Here is an 18,042-nt window from a genome sequence, read left to right as displayed (position 1 = left end):
CACTATGGCATACATATGCATGTATCAATTAACCTTGCGATAGGAGCCAATATGGCTGCAGAACTGCCATTTTGTTGGAATTTTGCATGTCTTTGAAGCTTAATTCAACGGTCATTACACCGATTTTGTCCAAACTTGGCACAAAGATCATGCACTATGGCATACATATACATTTCAATGTACTTCGTGACATGTTCTAATATGGTTGCCAGATTGTCATTTTTCCCCAATATCGCTGCCAGATGGTCATTTTTGGATTTCTTCATGTCTTTGAGGCTTAATCATATGCAAATATTCCTTATCCAATGTTGTTGAGACTTGGTACAAAGATAAAGCACTATGGCACATATATGCATGTCTACTAATTTTGTGCTATGATCCATATGGTCAATAGACAGCCATTTGATTTCAATTTTGGTGTGATTTTTTTATGTCTTTGAAACATAAACATAGGTCACTGTCCTTCGATGGACTTATTTTGTTTAAACGTGATATGGCTGCATTCTTGTGCCCATTAATTTGTTTCATCATATGATCCGAAATGGCTGATTACAACAACATACCCGATCCCATACCATTTCTAAAATTCCACCAAACCATTAGAGGTACTGAGGGCATTGTTATGAGTGATGTAATTAAAAGTTCCTTCAATGGTCATTACTAGCAGAGATGGGTCAATTTTATTGAACGTTCCTCAGATTACTTTATTATGCAAGTCACAGGCCTGATGCACCCGTTGCATCAATGTCATTCCACAGCTACCTAGACCACAGCTACCTAGATACCAAAGATTATAACAAAATGGACAAGCAGGGACTGTGTCATCAACGATTTGTTGATCAGAATTTTGTTGTCTATAAGTAGTACAGGAGCTATGTATTTCAACACATGTGGTTTAAGACAGTACATGATTATGCAGTTTAAGATTGTGATCTATCATATGCTGTGCAAGATTTGTGGAAAATAGGGCAACCTAATTTATTTAGGAATGCATATTTGTCTGCAAAGCTTACTCAGTCTGATAGATCAGAAATCTTTTGTTGCATTAAAGCGAGTAAATTGTGTAAGATAGGTATTTAGAACCAACCCTGTAGTGCTTCTTTGTACCCTACCTAAATATATGTATTTCTTCATGCATATTGACATTGTTCTCTGTGTTCATACTTTGAAGGCATATGGAATGAACGCTCTCCCAATAGACATGATCTTTGGAACAAAGAGTGCTAAAGATGAAATTGTTGAAGTTCAAGGTGACTATGATGACATTCAGAGTGAAATTGCAGCTATCCGTCACAAGGTAAGAATTTATCTGTAATTTTAATAGTGTACTTCTACATGAAATTTCACACTCTAACAAATTTTGTTTGCTTTCTGGGGTGTTCTCAGTGCTAAAATAACTTGACCTACTATTTGTCTGAATATGTCTTTTGAAATTTGTCAAGAATTCTCTTGTAGGCAAATTACTAGAATATCATAAAACTCTTGGAAAACACTTGAGGAGTCATATTAACAGAAGATATTATAGTAAAAGCATCTTACGTTAATTTGCTGCATTTTATGATTCACATCATACAAAGTAACATTGTCTGTTACATCAGTGATGTAGAGATGTGGTACACAAACCACACAGCTGTATAGCAAACTGTCAACATTACACATCAAGCAACAATGAGTCCAAAATATACAGGAGAGGGTTAATGTTTGTGAAATAGACACACCAGTAACAATATTTATCCTTTCTAGTTACATTTTATTCATGCAAGTTTGTAACAATTTCTGTTTTCTCTTGATGACAGTACAAGCATACACGGCGCAGTATGTCACGAAAGGACAGAACAAAACTGAATGATCTTCAAGACAAAGAAAAATTGATCAAAAGAAGAGAACGTCATCTCGAGAAAGCTGACAAAAGCTGGTGTACTAAATGTTCGATTCTTTGGCGTCCATTTGAAATCTTAACTGGAATCATTCTGTCATTGCTGGCCCTGCTCATTCTACTCTCTTTATTACTTACAAGGTATGTAACAGTCTGTTACTCTGGTAGTTTATGAAAAGAAAAGAAAGAATATGCTTCTCTAGGAACACAGTAAAATGGAAGTTCTTTTCAATCAGAGAATTAAGTAGATTTTTGAATTTTTTATTTCAAAAAGCAAACTGACTGATTCGAGGTGAAAACACATCCGTTGTTGTATTATAATTATTCTATTCTGTGTTGTTTTCTCCTGAATCCTACAGACCTACTAGTCCATTGTTGATTTGACTCTAATAGCATGTAGCTGTTTCATATTAACAAAGCTGTTTGCAATACATAATATTCAATTTCTTTGACCACTTGCCAATGAAAACACTACAACTTCATATGGTATACTCTGAAAACGCATTGTTATTTAATGTTGTTATTAATGTTGCTTCCCTCCACAGCATTGACAAACTTCTACATTCCTTAGGACCCAAGACAGGTTACATCTTACCACAGAAAACTCTACCTAACCCATTAGATATCACATTGGTGTATTGCCAGGCAGTAAGTACACACTATCTCTAACATTAAAAGTTTCAGTATAATGACAAGATACTCAATCCATTTGAAATATCAACTCATAGCACAGGTATGCCAAGCATGGATTGGAGGTAAGACTTTTATTTGCAGAATTACATACATATGCAGAGTTTTATCATGTATTGTTCAAACCCAATTATTTAATCCATTGTACAACAGCCATGCATATAAGTCATACATGAAATAAGTATCATACAGTTCTGTTGCTCAAGATCTTTCCTTGTTACATAAACATCACTACATACATGTATAATCTTACACCAGATTTTCTAATCCATTGTCTACAGATATTCCCCTTGGATTATGTGTTGATGTGTTTGATCATTGTGTATTTTGTGGTAGCCACTATGGCAGGTATCAGGAAGATTGGTATCTGGTTCTTTTGCCTGAGGGTAAGTTGTTATAAGGTTTTGACTCTACTCATATAAAGACTCAAATTACTGTTAGGTTTATCTTGACATCAATTTCAAAGACTAGAGCCAAAGGAAAGTTGTGCAGAGTTTTTGAAAATCCACAAATCAGAATTATGTACATGTAGTTAAAATCAGACTTGTAACCTTGAGTGTAAAGGTGAATCATTACAATATTACACTATTGTTTTCATCTGCTGTGTGTACAGATTGCCAGCAGATTTATAATTCTAAAAGACTCAAAATTCATTATTTTTACAGAAGTGTCAATCATTGTCTTACAAATATTCATTTTTAAGATCCTTGAGAGTTAGTGATCATTTTTTGATGAGTTAGATAATTAACCTCATTGTTGTTCCACCAACTGATGATTGTATCTGTGTCCTGATCATGTAAATTTACAACCTTGTTGTCATTGAATACCTACAATGCCTTTACATGCCAGGGTCGTCATTGAAAGGTATCAGATCCCATGGACCATACACAATGGAGTCTCACTTCTACTCTCTCTGCAGAGACAATCCAACAGAATGTGTTCTTTTGAAATGTGAAACAATAGTTTGAATTCACTCAATGCAGACTTGCTACACAGTAAAAAGTGTGCATACTAGCACATGCAATGAGGATTCTGTTCAGATAACTGGAGTTGAAAACTCTTCATGAAAGATACACCAACAGTATTTTTATAAGGTCAATATTAATTAAAACCTTAGATTAAATTCAGTTGGTCCTCTGTCATGCTATTCAAGTTCACTAATACCTTTACTTCAGCCAAAATCTGTATATCACTAAATATTATATCTAAATGTATGAACTACTTTTCAAGGTGTGTTAAACAGATCTAGTCACACTCGGATTTCTATAATATAAAATCATTTGTTTCCCCTTGAAAGACAGGGTAAGACTGATGTAATCAAATTATATAACAGTACCGTACTCATCCGAGTATAAGCCCCTGCTCATGTATAAGCCCCCCCTACTGATTTTAGAGGATTTTAGAAATGCATTACATTCGTGTATAAGCCCCTACCCTAGTGTAACTCAAATACAGAAAGGTTAGGAGAGTATATTTGGTCATTTAACTTGGTAAAATTAATTTTAGATAATAAAGACACCATTAAAAGATGTTAAAACAATGGGAAACTTGAGTTCCCTTGACAACATCGTAAGGAAAATGACACGTTTTTCCCAGTACTATCTTGATTCTTTGACCCTACTCACCCCCGTTGCCTAAATAGAATAGTCTCACTCACGTCCGCCATTGTTAATTTTCATTCAAGGCCACGATGTTTTCATGCTTGAAACATGCAGTTTCTTTGTTTGAAGCAATTATTCTTTCATTTGTGAAGACTTTCCTGGTGACTATTACCATTTTCACTGCTATGTTGTTGTTTTCACAAGATGTAGACAGTGTGATACTGGAATATTGAGTTGCCTTTCCGTGTAGGCAAGCATGCCTGTTCACATTACTGTTGATCAGCAGCATACATGACGTCTTTGTTTCAAGTTTGGGTTTTTTTCGACGCTGAAATTTCACCAAAATGTCACTTCTGTATTCAGAGATTGTACAATCAATTTCTTTGGATGTGTAAGTCGATTTTGAAAGCGATAGAAAGATCGAGTGGTGTTGAAAAAAATCGTCATAAAATTAGCATAAATTAAGCGTCCATGACAGATAACATGGGGTTGCTCGAGTGTAAGCCCCTCCCCTAGTTTTACCGCTGTTTAGTGTTGCCGAACCGGGGGCTTATACTCGGACGAGTACGGTACTTAATAAACATATTCACTGTTAGATACATAAATCGTTTGAGAAATACTAATACAAATAGTTTTTAGCTCACATTTGGTTATACCAATGTGAGGTTATCATATAAGCTGAAGTCGGTGGCGTCTGTATGTATGTTTGTATTTATGTATGTGTGTGTGTGCGTAAAGTCAATGTAGAATTTTGCTGCATTGAACAGATAGAAACAACATTCATCTTTGATCTTTGATACCCATACTAGTATTCCAATCAAATGTGAGCAACACTTTATCATTGGCGGTATTTTTTATGGACATGCTAATGTATGCAGGATCTGCTAGTCCCATTGCTATAGAAGTTGATATGCATGTTTATAAAGTTGACCCCAGTGCCGAAGTTGCAGACCTTCTTTGCTTTTGTCATTCTTGTTTTTCTGGTTGCACTGTGTAGAAATCATTGTCATAACATCAACGTAGAATTTTTCTGCACTGAACAGATAGAAACAACATTCATCTTTGATCTAGTATGTACCAATTCCGATCAAATGCGAGCAACACTCTATCATTGGCGGTATTTTTCTTCTCTGTAAAGATCATAAAATAAAAGAATATTACACATGTTCACAACTGTTCTTGCATATGTCATACTTGATATGCTCTTTTTGTTTCAGATGTTTAAGATCCGACCCCATAAGACAAAGACACAAGGACTTCTGTTCATGTGTGAAATCATGATGTTAATTATCTTGGCTCTAAATGTCATGTTTTATAATACAGTACCACAGTATGTGACGTTTGGATCACAGAAATACATCGTAAGTATCTCTTTGTGTTTGACCTTCATGGGTAAGTAACTCTGTATGATTTAAGAAATTTTACAACTTCAAGGAAATGTTGTGACATAATACAACACCATGAAAGGGAAGGGTTGTCCAATTTGCAGCTGCACGATTTTCTTGTTGATAAACATCGCCACTTCCCAGAAATTGGTGGTGAATGCCCAGCAAATGTGAAGCAAATTCAGCATTTGATACATGTTCACCAGTTTTGTTGCTTGCCAATCATTACAAGACTTTGCTAAACAAACTTTAGCTTCATTCCTTCTTTTATATGAAGCTGCTTCAACTGCTGTCACCAGTTTAAGTGCAGCTACCATTTTAAAATTTTGAATATGCACAAAGGTTGATTGAATATTTTGTGTATTGCAACAGACCCGTTACATGGTCCTGATACACACAGCTGCAGATTGGGCAACCCGCTCCATGTAGCAGATCAAATTTATTACTGCCAGTTGAAGAAAAAAAAATCTATTAAATTGAAACATTGCATTCAATGAATTTATGTAAATAGACATTTTTTGTTAGTAAGAAGTAAAGCCAGTTCGGTTTGGGTGATAAAAGTTCATTTTTACCATCTATACTTATCTATCAGATATGAGATAAGAAGTGCCTATAGAAGTCAAGACTTGTGGTCAGATGTTGCATGTTCAACATTGTAGTACATGGTGCTATCCCCATCTTGATCTGCTTAGTGCAGGTTGTAGACTGTCATTCTAAGCATAGCTGATTTTGTTTTCATACAAACAATTCATTTTTGTGTCAACTAGATACAATCCTCAGTTGGATGACTGTGTGCATTTTTGCTTGATTTGAAATTTAATGATTTTTGTCAAATCAGTTAAATCAGTGCAACTAAATCCTCGACCACATTGAATATGACATGCATTGTAGTTTATTCTACTAGTGTTATGTCTATCTTATTCAAACTTTATGCTGATATGTCAGCCTTATTCAAATTTTGTGCCAGCATTTGTAGGTAAACATGAGCTGATCACCCCACATCAGCAAAATTTGCAAAAAAATACTTTAATGTAGAATTAATGTCAAGAAGCATTGAGTTGAAAATGTTTTCAGTTAGTCAGTCTGTGACTTTCATCACAAGTAATATTTCCATGATTCCTAAATTATCCTATATCTTTCTGTATGGATGATGATACTTTTGATTTGGATGGGTCAGCATACACAAATCTTGCATAGGCATCCTCAGAAAAACATGACTTGATTTTTAGTGTCAGTCCTGGCATTTTAGTATCATTTGTAGCAATGAAGTACATGTATTTTTCAGTGGTGATGTTTTGCTTTAGTACAGAATGTCATCTCAGATTGCTTAGAAGAATTTCTGACAAAGTTCTCATTTCTACTTTTGTTTTGTGTGTTCCATGACATCACATCGTTGATATCATTGATTTGTTCATCTGTGTGCAGGATCTATCTCACAATGATACAGTCACAGTTGAACAGTGTAACACTGGAGCTCCAAGAGGTGAGTAATCAGTACAGAATGTGCATGTAATTGTTGTATGCAGATATCATTTCAGCAATCTTCATGGAATATTCTGACATTTAATATGTCATTAAAGGGAAACCTAAGTCCAGCGACATTGACCGTTTATCCCTTCCAAAATCACCCTTGAATAAAATGCAGCTCAAATTTGCAACATAATTGGACGCGCTGACGACTACGGCGCAACGAAAAGAGAAGTTGAAGTAGACGACATTTATGAAAATGAGCTCAGAATCCCATGGGCGCGAAAGGGCTCATGGGAGAAGCGTGCATGACGTCATCGGCGATACAGACGATTGTAGCTTGCAGCTGGAGGAGTACCGTGAACAGTTCAGCGCGTTCGTAAGACGACTCTGTAGAGTTCGGACAGCGATATTTCTGACATCGAGTATTACTTTTCCCCGACTGAAATCAAACCATACTAATTTGAACCAAGATATGTAATAATGAGGAAGCATTTCCACACATCGTTCATAATTCCGCGGAGGGAGTCACTGTGCTTGTACAGACCCCGAACTGGATTGGAGACACTGAGTGACTCTGCGATCCTTCAGCGCTACGTTTCTAAAACAGAGTTTTCTTTATCAGTCGCTTAAAATTAATTTTTGGTTTGTGAATGATACGTAAGTCGAGCATGGCCAGATCTTTAAGGTTGCGAAATCTTCGATATATATCGGAAAATATTTATTCGCAATTTGACAAATGTATAGTGTCATCTATTTTTCGAAGTTGGTCGTACTTAGGAAGTCGGGCTTACTCAGATCTACAAAGTGATGAAATCTCCAATATAATGGATATTTGCCCGCTATTTAAAGAATTAGTATTGTCTATATTGTTGTAAAGAATGTATTTCATACAAGACCAGCCAAAACTCTCGATGATGTCCGATATGTCCTCTGTTCAAATCCCGATCGCCAAGTAAAAATGTATTACATGTAAAGAATATGAATGTAATTCGTGCAAGGCGCTCCCCAACTCACGGTGATATCCGATCGGCCCTCTCGACGAAGTTCCGATTGTAGTGTATGAAAGTTCGTGTGGAAATTTAATGAAAAAAATGCTTTACATGTAAAAAATGTATTTCGTGCATGAATAAATGTAATAATGTAAAACATACAGTATTCTTGACTACCGGCCACGGATGCTATGAACTAAGAGTCGGACAGAGGTGGTCAGGTGGTCAGATCTGTTAGGCACGTGGTGGAATCTCCGACATCGGATATTTACCCACAATTTGACAAAGTATCATCTAGTATCAGAGTTAATGTCCTAAGTCGCCGATATTTATCGGATAAATATCCTTGATTTCGCAGACTCGGCGTGCCGACACCACACAGTGCACGTAAATCTAGTATCGTCTGGTATCGATATTAGCCTAGGATTCTCGGCGCAATTGATATTTATTGGGTAAATATAATATCGGCGATTTCTCAGACCCGGCGTGCCGATCGAGACACATCATTCTCGACCGCGGGCCATCTGGGTACTTGCGGATTCTTACGTCATTTTTGCGTCACAGCGCCGTTGGAAGTTCGAATTTTTCAACCACCAAAGAAATATTCAAAGTTTCAATATACATAAATGACATAATTTTTAGTTCTGCTTTTTTCCACACAATTTATATTATGTATCATTCGCTCTTCTGTATCGTCTGATCTCTCATTCACCTCGCTCGTATGCGTTTCACCTACTGACGTCTCTCCGCGGTCGAGAATAAGCAAGAAGTCATTCCAATATCTGTGATATCAATATTACCAGGTATAGAAATTGCCTATATTTATCGCGTATATAAGGGCGATTTCGCAGATCCGGGCTGTTGAGACGAGAGACGCGCCGTTGGAAGTTTGATTTTTTCAACCACCAAAGAAATATTCAAAGTTTCAATATACATATAAATGACATAACTTTTAGTTCTGCTTTTTTCCACACAATTTATGTATCATTCGCTCTTCTGTATCGTCTGATCTCTCATTCACCTCGCTCGTATGCGTTTCACCTACTGACGTCTCTCCGCGGTCGAGAATAGGCAAGAAGTCATTCCAGTATCTTGTAATATCAATATTACCAGGTATAGTCACGAAATTGCCTATATTTATCGGGTATATAAGGGCGATTTCGCAGATCCGGGCTGTCGAGACGAGAGATGCTTTGTGTAGTTTCGTCTTCGGATTTTAGAGTCCCGAAATCGCCAATATTAACATTTGTCTTGTTAAAACCGGCGATAGTAGGCTGATTCAGCATGTCAAGATACGAACCGCATTGTGTAGTATTGTCTTGTATCGGTATCAGAATCCCGAAATCCCTTATAAAACAATCATCATGAAAGAAGTAGAACATTACTTTGTATCTTTTACAGATTTTAACCCAACTTTCTGTTTTCGAAAAAGCTGTTCCGTTGGACGACGATAAAAGCTGACTCCGTTTGTTCTTCCTTGAGTGATTTTTGCACTAAACTGAACAACAGTTCATCATTTTTTATGCTACTGAGCATTAAAGAGTCGTAACGTGCAGAACTGCACTGCTGCAGTCATAGAGTCCAATGCTTTGGTAAAGCGGTCACACATGTTCGTGTATCACTAATGACGTCATGTACGCTCCTCCCATGAGCCCTTTCGCGCCCATGGGATTCCGAGCTCATTTTCATAAATGTGGTCTACTTCAACTTCTCTTTTCGTCGCGCCGTAGTCGTCAGCGCGTGCAATTATGTTGCAAATTTGAGCTGCATTTTATTCAAGGGTGATTTTGGAAGGGATAAACGGTCAATGTTGCTGGACTTAGGTTTCCCTTTAAGGAGGAATGTTACAGTATTTTTAGCTCATATTTGGTTTTGTATATAAATACCAAAAAGAGCTTATATGATGAGTCGGTGGTTAATTTTTTCATTGCGGACCAATTTTTGTAACTTTTCCATGTAAGACACACAAGAACTGATAAGAAATTTGGATCCAGGATAATTCCAGATGTCATAATCACCCCCCCCCCCCCCCCCCCCCCCCAGTGGAAGGCATTTCACTATCTGTAACTAACTTAATTGCTGTTTACATTCAAATGACAGCACAGATAGCATTTAAAAAATCCTTAAGGTTGTAAATAGCTAACCTACATGACATTTCCTATTCGGGTCAGTCACAATCAGGGTGCGCTAGAGTGTGTCACTTAGGTCAAAATTTCAAGTTCATGATAACTGTCCAATTAAATAATATGTTGAAAGGTTATGGTATGGAGCATATCTTCCTAAAATTTGGTGAAGTAAACGTCATTAGTATTACCACAGTGCACATTGTTTTATATGGTCGACGCAGTGTCACGGACGCTACAGAAATGTTGTACATGAAACACAAATGTCATAATAAATTTTAAACAATGATTTGTTAATGCTTTCTCATGTTATTACAATATAAAAGATGCATATTGGCATTAAAATAAGCCATACTTGGTATGATTTACTTAATTTTTCCATGAATAAACACAACCTCAAGTTTAGTGAGAAATACAACAATATTGATCATATTTTTTAATAGGACTTTCAACTTCTCTATGTCCTTCCGCTGGTATGCTGTACTTAAAAGCTTTATTGTCATGAATTGACCATGCTATAGCAACAATATTAATGCCATTCAGTGTAATCAAAATGAACTTCTTTCTAAAATATTTTCTGTTTAGTATGACATGTAATTTTGTCACGGATGCTACCAAATCAAACTTGAAGGTTAGGTCAATTTGAAATATAAAAAGCAATTAACAATCTGGTTTTTTCTTTCTCTTTTCTCCAAAACCTTTCTCTATCAAACATTAAATTGTGAAAATTGTGTCAAAACATTGACAATTTCTTTAAATTGAACAAGAAAGCTATAGCAACTACTGCAAAAATCAGTTGGAGTATGTGAAAAATGTCTATACCAGTAATAAACTATCAATATGTCAAAAACACAGAAGTTAACAGTGCTTTTGTGCCTTAAAGTGTAAAACCAAGATAAAACAAGACACTAAAGGTTTAAATTTCAACAGAAGTGTTCATAGTATTCAATTATGTGAGTGCTGTCATGGACGCTACACAGCTACATGTCCTTTCCACTCTCAAGAAAATCTCCAAGTGTGTAATATTGTATATATAAGAAAATGAGAGCAACTTTACACATCGTTTTCTACCTTTGATAGTGATGCGGTATATTGAATCGATCAATGTGGTTTAATGATATGGAGAAACATGGCGAGACATCGGTGAATTGATAGTGCTTTGACTCTGGTCATGTGATCTGGGTCCCCGGGAAAGTACCGGTTATGTGTTGGAGTGATTCATCTTAACGGTGTTTCAGAACCATAGTGCGGTTCCTTCATCAGTCGCTCAAATTGTTTTGTTATCCCACATGTTAATTTGATAGTAGCAATTGTTCATCAAATAGAGATGCTAGTATGGTTATGTTGTGGTCTGAACTTTGAGTGGTTTGTTGGTCAGACCGTTCGTGTTTATTTTTATCCTCGTGCTTGATTTGTGCCTGAACGAGGATGTCTTTTATGTTTTTATTCCTTTTGTATGCTATGATAGGTTTTTCTGGAAAAACTTTGGCCAGTGTTTGATCGGCTTCTATTATTTTCCAATTTTTTGTTAGACATTGTTTGATTTGACTGGTTTTGATGAATGGACTGAAGGTCGTTGTGTAAACCAGTTTTGTTCTTATGTCATTCCCCTTATCTTTATCGCCATTCGGTGAGGTATCGTTGACGGTTGGTGAGATTAACATCTTTCTTTATACGAGATATATCTTTTTTCAATAATCTCGTTGTTGAAGTTGCAAGTGAAAAGTTGACTTTTTCGATGAAGTCCATGTCTTTGTTGCATGTTCGAGCATTATCGGAGAAGTTCACCTTTAATGAAGCCTTTGAAAGTGCCGCTCGGGTGACACGAATTTCTCAATAAGTATTGGAACGTGTCGGTTGGTTTTGTGTTGGTTTTGAAGTCGAGCCTTCTTTCTCGATTGTATCTCTGACCTTTAAAGACCGTTAAGTCAAGGTATGAGACTTTGTCGATAGAATATTCAAATGTGAATTTGAACGTAGGGTGCAGCATGTTGCACTCCCCGACAAAGGTTTGAAGTTCACTTTCTGTTCCCGTGTAAATCATAAAGATGTCGTCTCTGAAACGTTTCCATAGGAATATTTGATCGGAGTGGAGATTTAGAATGGTTTTCTCCGTTTCATGGAATGTGATGTCAGCGATCTGAGGAGACGAAGGCGACCCCATGCTGCAGCCATGGATTTGTTTATAGTATTCGCCACGTCCAATGTTACCAGAATAGAATTTTCCGGTATTTTTATTGATTCTAGTTTGTTAATGAAGTCTTTTGTGTCCTTGACGTATGTTGATTGTCTTTCGACGATTGGTTTGATGAAATAGTCTAGAGATTCAGAGATATTATTTGTTGGGCCGGAACAGCCACTTATAATAGGACGTCCTGCCTTCTAAATATGTGAAAGTTAAGTGGTGGAGACGAGTTAACACAAATGTCATTTCTTACCTCCTTGATTTTTTAAAATTCAAAATGTGATAACAAATCAATAAAATGTGGTGATTATTTCACATTTAGATTGGCTTATAATCTGAAAAACAATGTTTGCATTTTATTGTAGCATCCGTGACATAATGAATTGAAATGGAATACACAATAATAAATGCATATACAGGACAGAATTCATTGTTCTTTTCACTAGAATTCTAATAACATATTCAATATAATTACTGCATTCTTAAAAAACACCAATCTAAGTGTTACAGTTGAGGCTCAACATAACTTTTTGAGTGTTTTATTACTGTTTAAAAAATCAATTTTGTGCAAATTTACAATTTTATGCCTTGAAGACATTTTGTAACCCAATTCCATGTATGTACACACAATACACACTAGTATTTATATGTTTCAGTGGATTAACTGCTTTAAAATGTTTTAAATAGTTATTAATTATGAGTATGTAGTAAACACCGTCACGGACGCTACACCGTCACGGATGCTACATTTCCATATTTTAGGAATATTAATAGTGAACGCAAGGGACAGTAATTATACAATTTGTTTATTTAAGGTAGGCACCTATTGACACTTAGGCCTGTGACATCAGATCTTTTGTAACTCCTGTTGTCCATAAGATATGAGTGTGTCACGGACGCTACAAGAAATTCCGACCACAACGATCTCCATATTCATTTATTCACAAAACAATAAAATATGCAATTTTATTTAAATTTTTGTGTATAAAATGCTTGCCATGGATGTTGAGGTTGGAATTAAATTCAATATTACCATATTTTATCCATTTTTCTACATATAAACTAAAGGTGTATGTACTTATGGTCATAAAACACAAAAAACATAACGATGTTACAGTTTTAGTAAAAATACCACAGTTTCTGTTCCATTGCACATAATCACATGAAATAACTTGTGAAAGAAAGGTTAGGTATTCTGCAATAACATATGTAAGCTAAAAATTCCACAATTTTAACACTGTGTTCCAAAAACATTTTGAAATTAAGTACATTTTGAAGTGAAACAGCATAACGCTACTTTTTACAGTTTTTAAAGGCATTTTGTGGATGTACAACCAAACCTGCACAATATATGCAATATTTCTTTATGTGACCAAGTTAGTTACAACTATTACTATTTATTAGAAACAAATAAGCAATATAATATCAGTCTGAATAGCAGATATATGTCCATAACAAATGAAAATCATCTAGCGCACCCTGATTGTGACTGACCCGTATTATCTGGAAAATTTGATATGGGGGGGCGGGGGGGGGGGAATGTAGGAAATTGATGAGATAGCATTATTTTTTTTTACCTGATTCATTGTACATTATTTCTTTCCCACCTCTTCTTTTTGTCAAGCCTTCTCTGGCTGATTTTCTAGCTCATATTTGGTATGTATATAAACACCAAAAAGAGCTTATATAGTGAGTCGGTGGCGTCTGTATGTATGTCTGTATGTATGTGGGTATGTATGTGCGCATGTATGTCTGTTACACACAAAGGCTCACATACCGCCAAAGCTACCATCTCAGTATTTGGTGTACAGGTAGATGCAGGGGTTGAGATGTGAATTTGTTCAAATGAACACGTCAGTGTCAAAAATGTGCAAATGAGGTAAGAAAAAGGGAAATCCTGCAAATGTGCAGGAGTGATGGCATGCCAGTGACTGAAACAGGCTTGAGTCATTTCCTCTCATTGTTTATGAACTGTTACATATTAACAGACCTGCTCAAACCATAGACAGTAGAGGGGGGAAGACTGTCTATGCTCAAACTAAAAAGGGCTAGCTGTAGTGTGCATGTTGCTAAAGTTGACATCCAGTACCTAAAGTTTCAGACCTTATTTACTTTTGTCATTCTTTTTTTCTGGTTGAAATATTTCTTGTTGTTTTTTTCTGGTTGTACTGTGCAGAAATTATTGTCATAACATCAGCGTAGAATTTTCCTGCACTGAACAGATAGAAACAATATTTATTGTTGATCTTTGGTAACCATACTGGTATATACCAATTCTGATCAAATTTGAGCGACACCGTATAATTGCAGTATTTTATAATTTTATAGCAAACACCATTGCAAGTTATGGCTTTTTCCCCATTGTAGTGACATGTAACCAAAACCTGATATCCACCACTGTATATATTATGACTCAGTTCCCTTCTGTTTACTGAAAATAATTGAAATGTATTTAAACATTTCATGATCAAGTAGGAAAGACTAAATGATAGGACAGTTTGTTACAGTACACTTGGTTTATCACAATGTGTGTTACAAACTTCCATATATACTTTTAAGGTGTTAATACCTCATGCACGAATACAAGAGGTTGTAAAAAAGCTTTGTGTTGGATTTTAACACTTGATTGTAACATGGATGATACCCTACCAGGAAGAGCATTGTAGAAACCAACTCATTTTCCATATTTTTTACGTCAGATGAATGTGTGATGACTCAGATGTCAACACTATTGACAAAGTATTTCTATCAGATGTGGGTCTTTGGAGCTTGTTACTACTGGGCAAACTGGGCCTTCATGGGGGTAAGTACAAATCTGAAGTGTTAACATACAGTACTTAGTGATATCGTTGTTGATCAGGGTAGTGGCAATAGTAAACAGTGACATCTTTGTCTGTCAGGTTTGGCAACACAGTAGCAAGGTCTATAATGGGCAAGTGTATGCATGCATGTCAGCTTTGGCAACACAGTAGCAAGGTCTATAATGGGCAAGTGTATACATGCATGTCAGCTTTGGCAACACAGTTGCAAGGTCTATAATGGGCAAGTGTATGCATGCATGTCAGCTTTGGCAACACTGTCGCAAGGTCTATAATGGGCAAGTGTATGCATGCATGTCAGCTCTTGCAACACAGTAGCAAGGTCTATAATGGGCAAGTGTATGCATGCATGTCAGCTTTGGCAACACAGTAGCAAGGTCTATAATGGGCAAGTGTATTTATGCATGTCAGCTTTGACAACACAGTAGCAAGGTCTATAATGGGCAAGTGTATGTATGCATGTCAGCTTTGGCAACACAGTAGCAAGGTCTATAATCGGCAAGTGTATGCATGTAAGTCAGCTTTGGCAACACAGTAGCAAGGTCTATAATGGGCAAGTGTATGCATGCATGTCAGCTTTGGCAACACTGTATATAGAAATCAGTCAATCATATTTATTGGTATTTCTCACATATATATCTGTTGTTATGCCAATATTTTACTTTCTTACATCAGGCTGTAAAGTTAGAGTTGTAGTCTTTGTAATATGAAACTTCTGAGCCTTTCCAGAGACATGCATATTTCCAATAATTACATATACACACATGTTTCAATTATTTGGAAAGATATCTTTACATGTCACATGACACACACAATGCACACAGAACAATTAACACATGGGAACGATAATGATGATCAAAGTTTGAACTCCTCATTGAATGTCTCCATCACAGTTGCATTTCAAATGGAGGATATGAGAACAGAGAGTTGCATAAGCTACTGAACATTTAGATCCACACTGGTCCATGTAGGTGTGAAAACTTCAGAACACATAATGGTGGCAATCTTTTTACTGCATTATAGATTGCAAGCACATCACCAGCTGGTACATGTATGTAGAGCAGTGATAGCAATAGCTTGCTGATGTACAATACTTGACTTGAGCACATCACCAGCTGGTATGTAGAGCAGTGATAGCAATAGCTTGCTGATGTACAATACTTGACTTGAGCACATCACCAGCTGGTATGTAGAGCAGTGATAGCAATAGCTTGCTGATGTACAATACTGGACTTGCTTTGTTGTTCCGTTACAGATATTCCTGTTAGGACTTCTGGTGGCGCTTTGCAAGAAAAGAAGATCAGCAATTGATGGAGAGGTTGACAAAGATGATGATAGTGATGACAGCGATGATGAATTACTGCCTGTGTAAATAAACTGACATTGAGAAGAAGAGGAAGACAGACAAGATGGAATTGTATTGCCATTTGAAAGGACAGTTGATTTTAATGTCATTGGAGGGATATTAGAGTAGCTTGAATCACACTTAAATGATGAACATGTGTACAATTTGTCACTATTTTCCAAAATTAATATCCTAACTTCACTGTTCAAATTAACCAACTAAAATCTTTTCTAATTTAAATATATATAAGCATTAAATGACCACTTTGATAATGTCAGCCGAAAATACTCTAATTATCTGAGTCTGTCTTTTTCGGTGTAGTATTAATTTTCTTACTGTATACATTGTAAACAATTTAGTGTCTTTCCATGCGTCGATTGTCTGATTTCACTGATGGTGAAGTGTTCAATACTTGGTAATTTTATCTGAGCTATTGCAATGATTTAGTGATGTCTTGGTATTTGTGTATCTTTGTAAAAATTGCTATTATGTATCATCATTGATGAGTAATCCAAAGTAAACTAACCACACAACAGAGCTACACATGATGTGTATGTGTAGTTGAGATGCTGTGCTTGAGATTTCAGACTTGTTCACGGATATACAAATCATATATATTCTGTTTCAAGCAGTGAGTTTCTTGTTCACTTAATTATTTTGCCCTGTAGTTTTACTGCTTTGAAAACTTCATAAATTATCAGAAACTTATTTGCTTAGTTGATGTTGTGATTTTGTCTGTTCTAGAATTCTGGTTATAAGAATATTCATTAGTGACAGATTCGTGACATTAATGAAAGATTTTATCCTTCATGTTTATTCATCGGAAATTAACTGGATTGCTTGATGTTGCTGTATATTTACAAATTTTATTGCACAGCAAGACTTAAAAGTTTATGTAAGTATTTAAATAAAGTATCTATTCTCGAATTACCTTGGAATCTATCATATCAGTGAATATCATCCCCACTTAAAACAAGTGCAACTCACTAATGTAGGTCTCCATCATCAGTGAATTCATACCCTGATATTTGGCCACCATCATCAGTGATTTCATACCTTGGTATTTGGCCACCATCATCAGTGATTTCATACCTTGATATTTGACCAGTACCCATGAATTCTGTCAGATTTTTTACATATTATAACAAAACTGGTAATACTGTCCTTGTAAAAAAAATTGTAATTTTTGGTCAAGGTTATTTTATTTGCTATGCCATATGTATCATTTGTGGGTCCTTAGGTATTGCTTCACTCAGTTGTCTTCATCGTTACAACTTGGATAACAATCAAGTGCCAATTTTATCATGGGAGTCAGAATATTAGATGCATGTCCCTGTGTGAGACGTGGAAAGAATAATTTCCCTGTGTTTTGATTATAGTTTGACACAAAAGTTCATTCACTGATGGGTATATATGTCTGCCCTGTAAGTCGTAGATAATGTTTAGGATGAGCACTCGATAACAAGCTAGTCTGTGGTTATTTTAGTTATTAATGCATGTTTAACATGCACAGAGACCGTTCTGATGCCGCCCCACACAGAAGTGCCCTTTGTAGCCAA

At 36.1% G+C, this 18,042-nt stretch overlaps 1 protein-coding gene across 2 annotated transcripts in view; it reads left to right on the top strand.

The window, feature by feature from the left end:
* The window catches only part of LOC139116283 (probable lysosomal cobalamin transporter), a 35,386-nt gene extending 17,976 nt beyond the window's left edge, over window positions 1-17,410 (top strand). For both annotated transcript variants that reach the window (XM_070678891.1, XM_070678892.1), the window contains 8 exons: window positions 1,172-1,297; window positions 1,797-2,017; window positions 2,422-2,524; window positions 2,848-2,952; window positions 5,385-5,528; window positions 6,978-7,035; window positions 15,019-15,122; window positions 16,394-17,410. In XM_070678891.1, coding sequence (XP_070534992.1) covers window positions 1,172-1,297; window positions 1,797-2,017; window positions 2,422-2,524; window positions 2,848-2,952; window positions 5,385-5,528; window positions 6,978-7,035; window positions 15,019-15,122; window positions 16,394-16,510 — 978 coding nt within the window. In that variant the 3' untranslated portion in view covers window positions 16,511-17,410. The remainder of the gene's footprint in view (window positions 1-1,171; window positions 1,298-1,796; window positions 2,018-2,421; window positions 2,525-2,847; window positions 2,953-5,384; window positions 5,529-6,977; window positions 7,036-15,018; window positions 15,123-16,393) is intronic.
* The last annotated feature ends 632 nt before the right edge of the window (window positions 17,411-18,042 follow it).

The sequence above is a fragment of the Ptychodera flava genome, chromosome 17, assembly GCF_041260155.1.
Source record: "Ptychodera flava strain L36383 chromosome 17, AS_Pfla_20210202, whole genome shotgun sequence".
NCBI lineage: Eukaryota > Metazoa > Hemichordata > Enteropneusta > Ptychoderidae > Ptychodera > Ptychodera flava.
The sequence above is the reverse complement of the archived record's forward strand: the minus strand, read 5'-3'. Positions and strand labels throughout refer to the sequence as shown.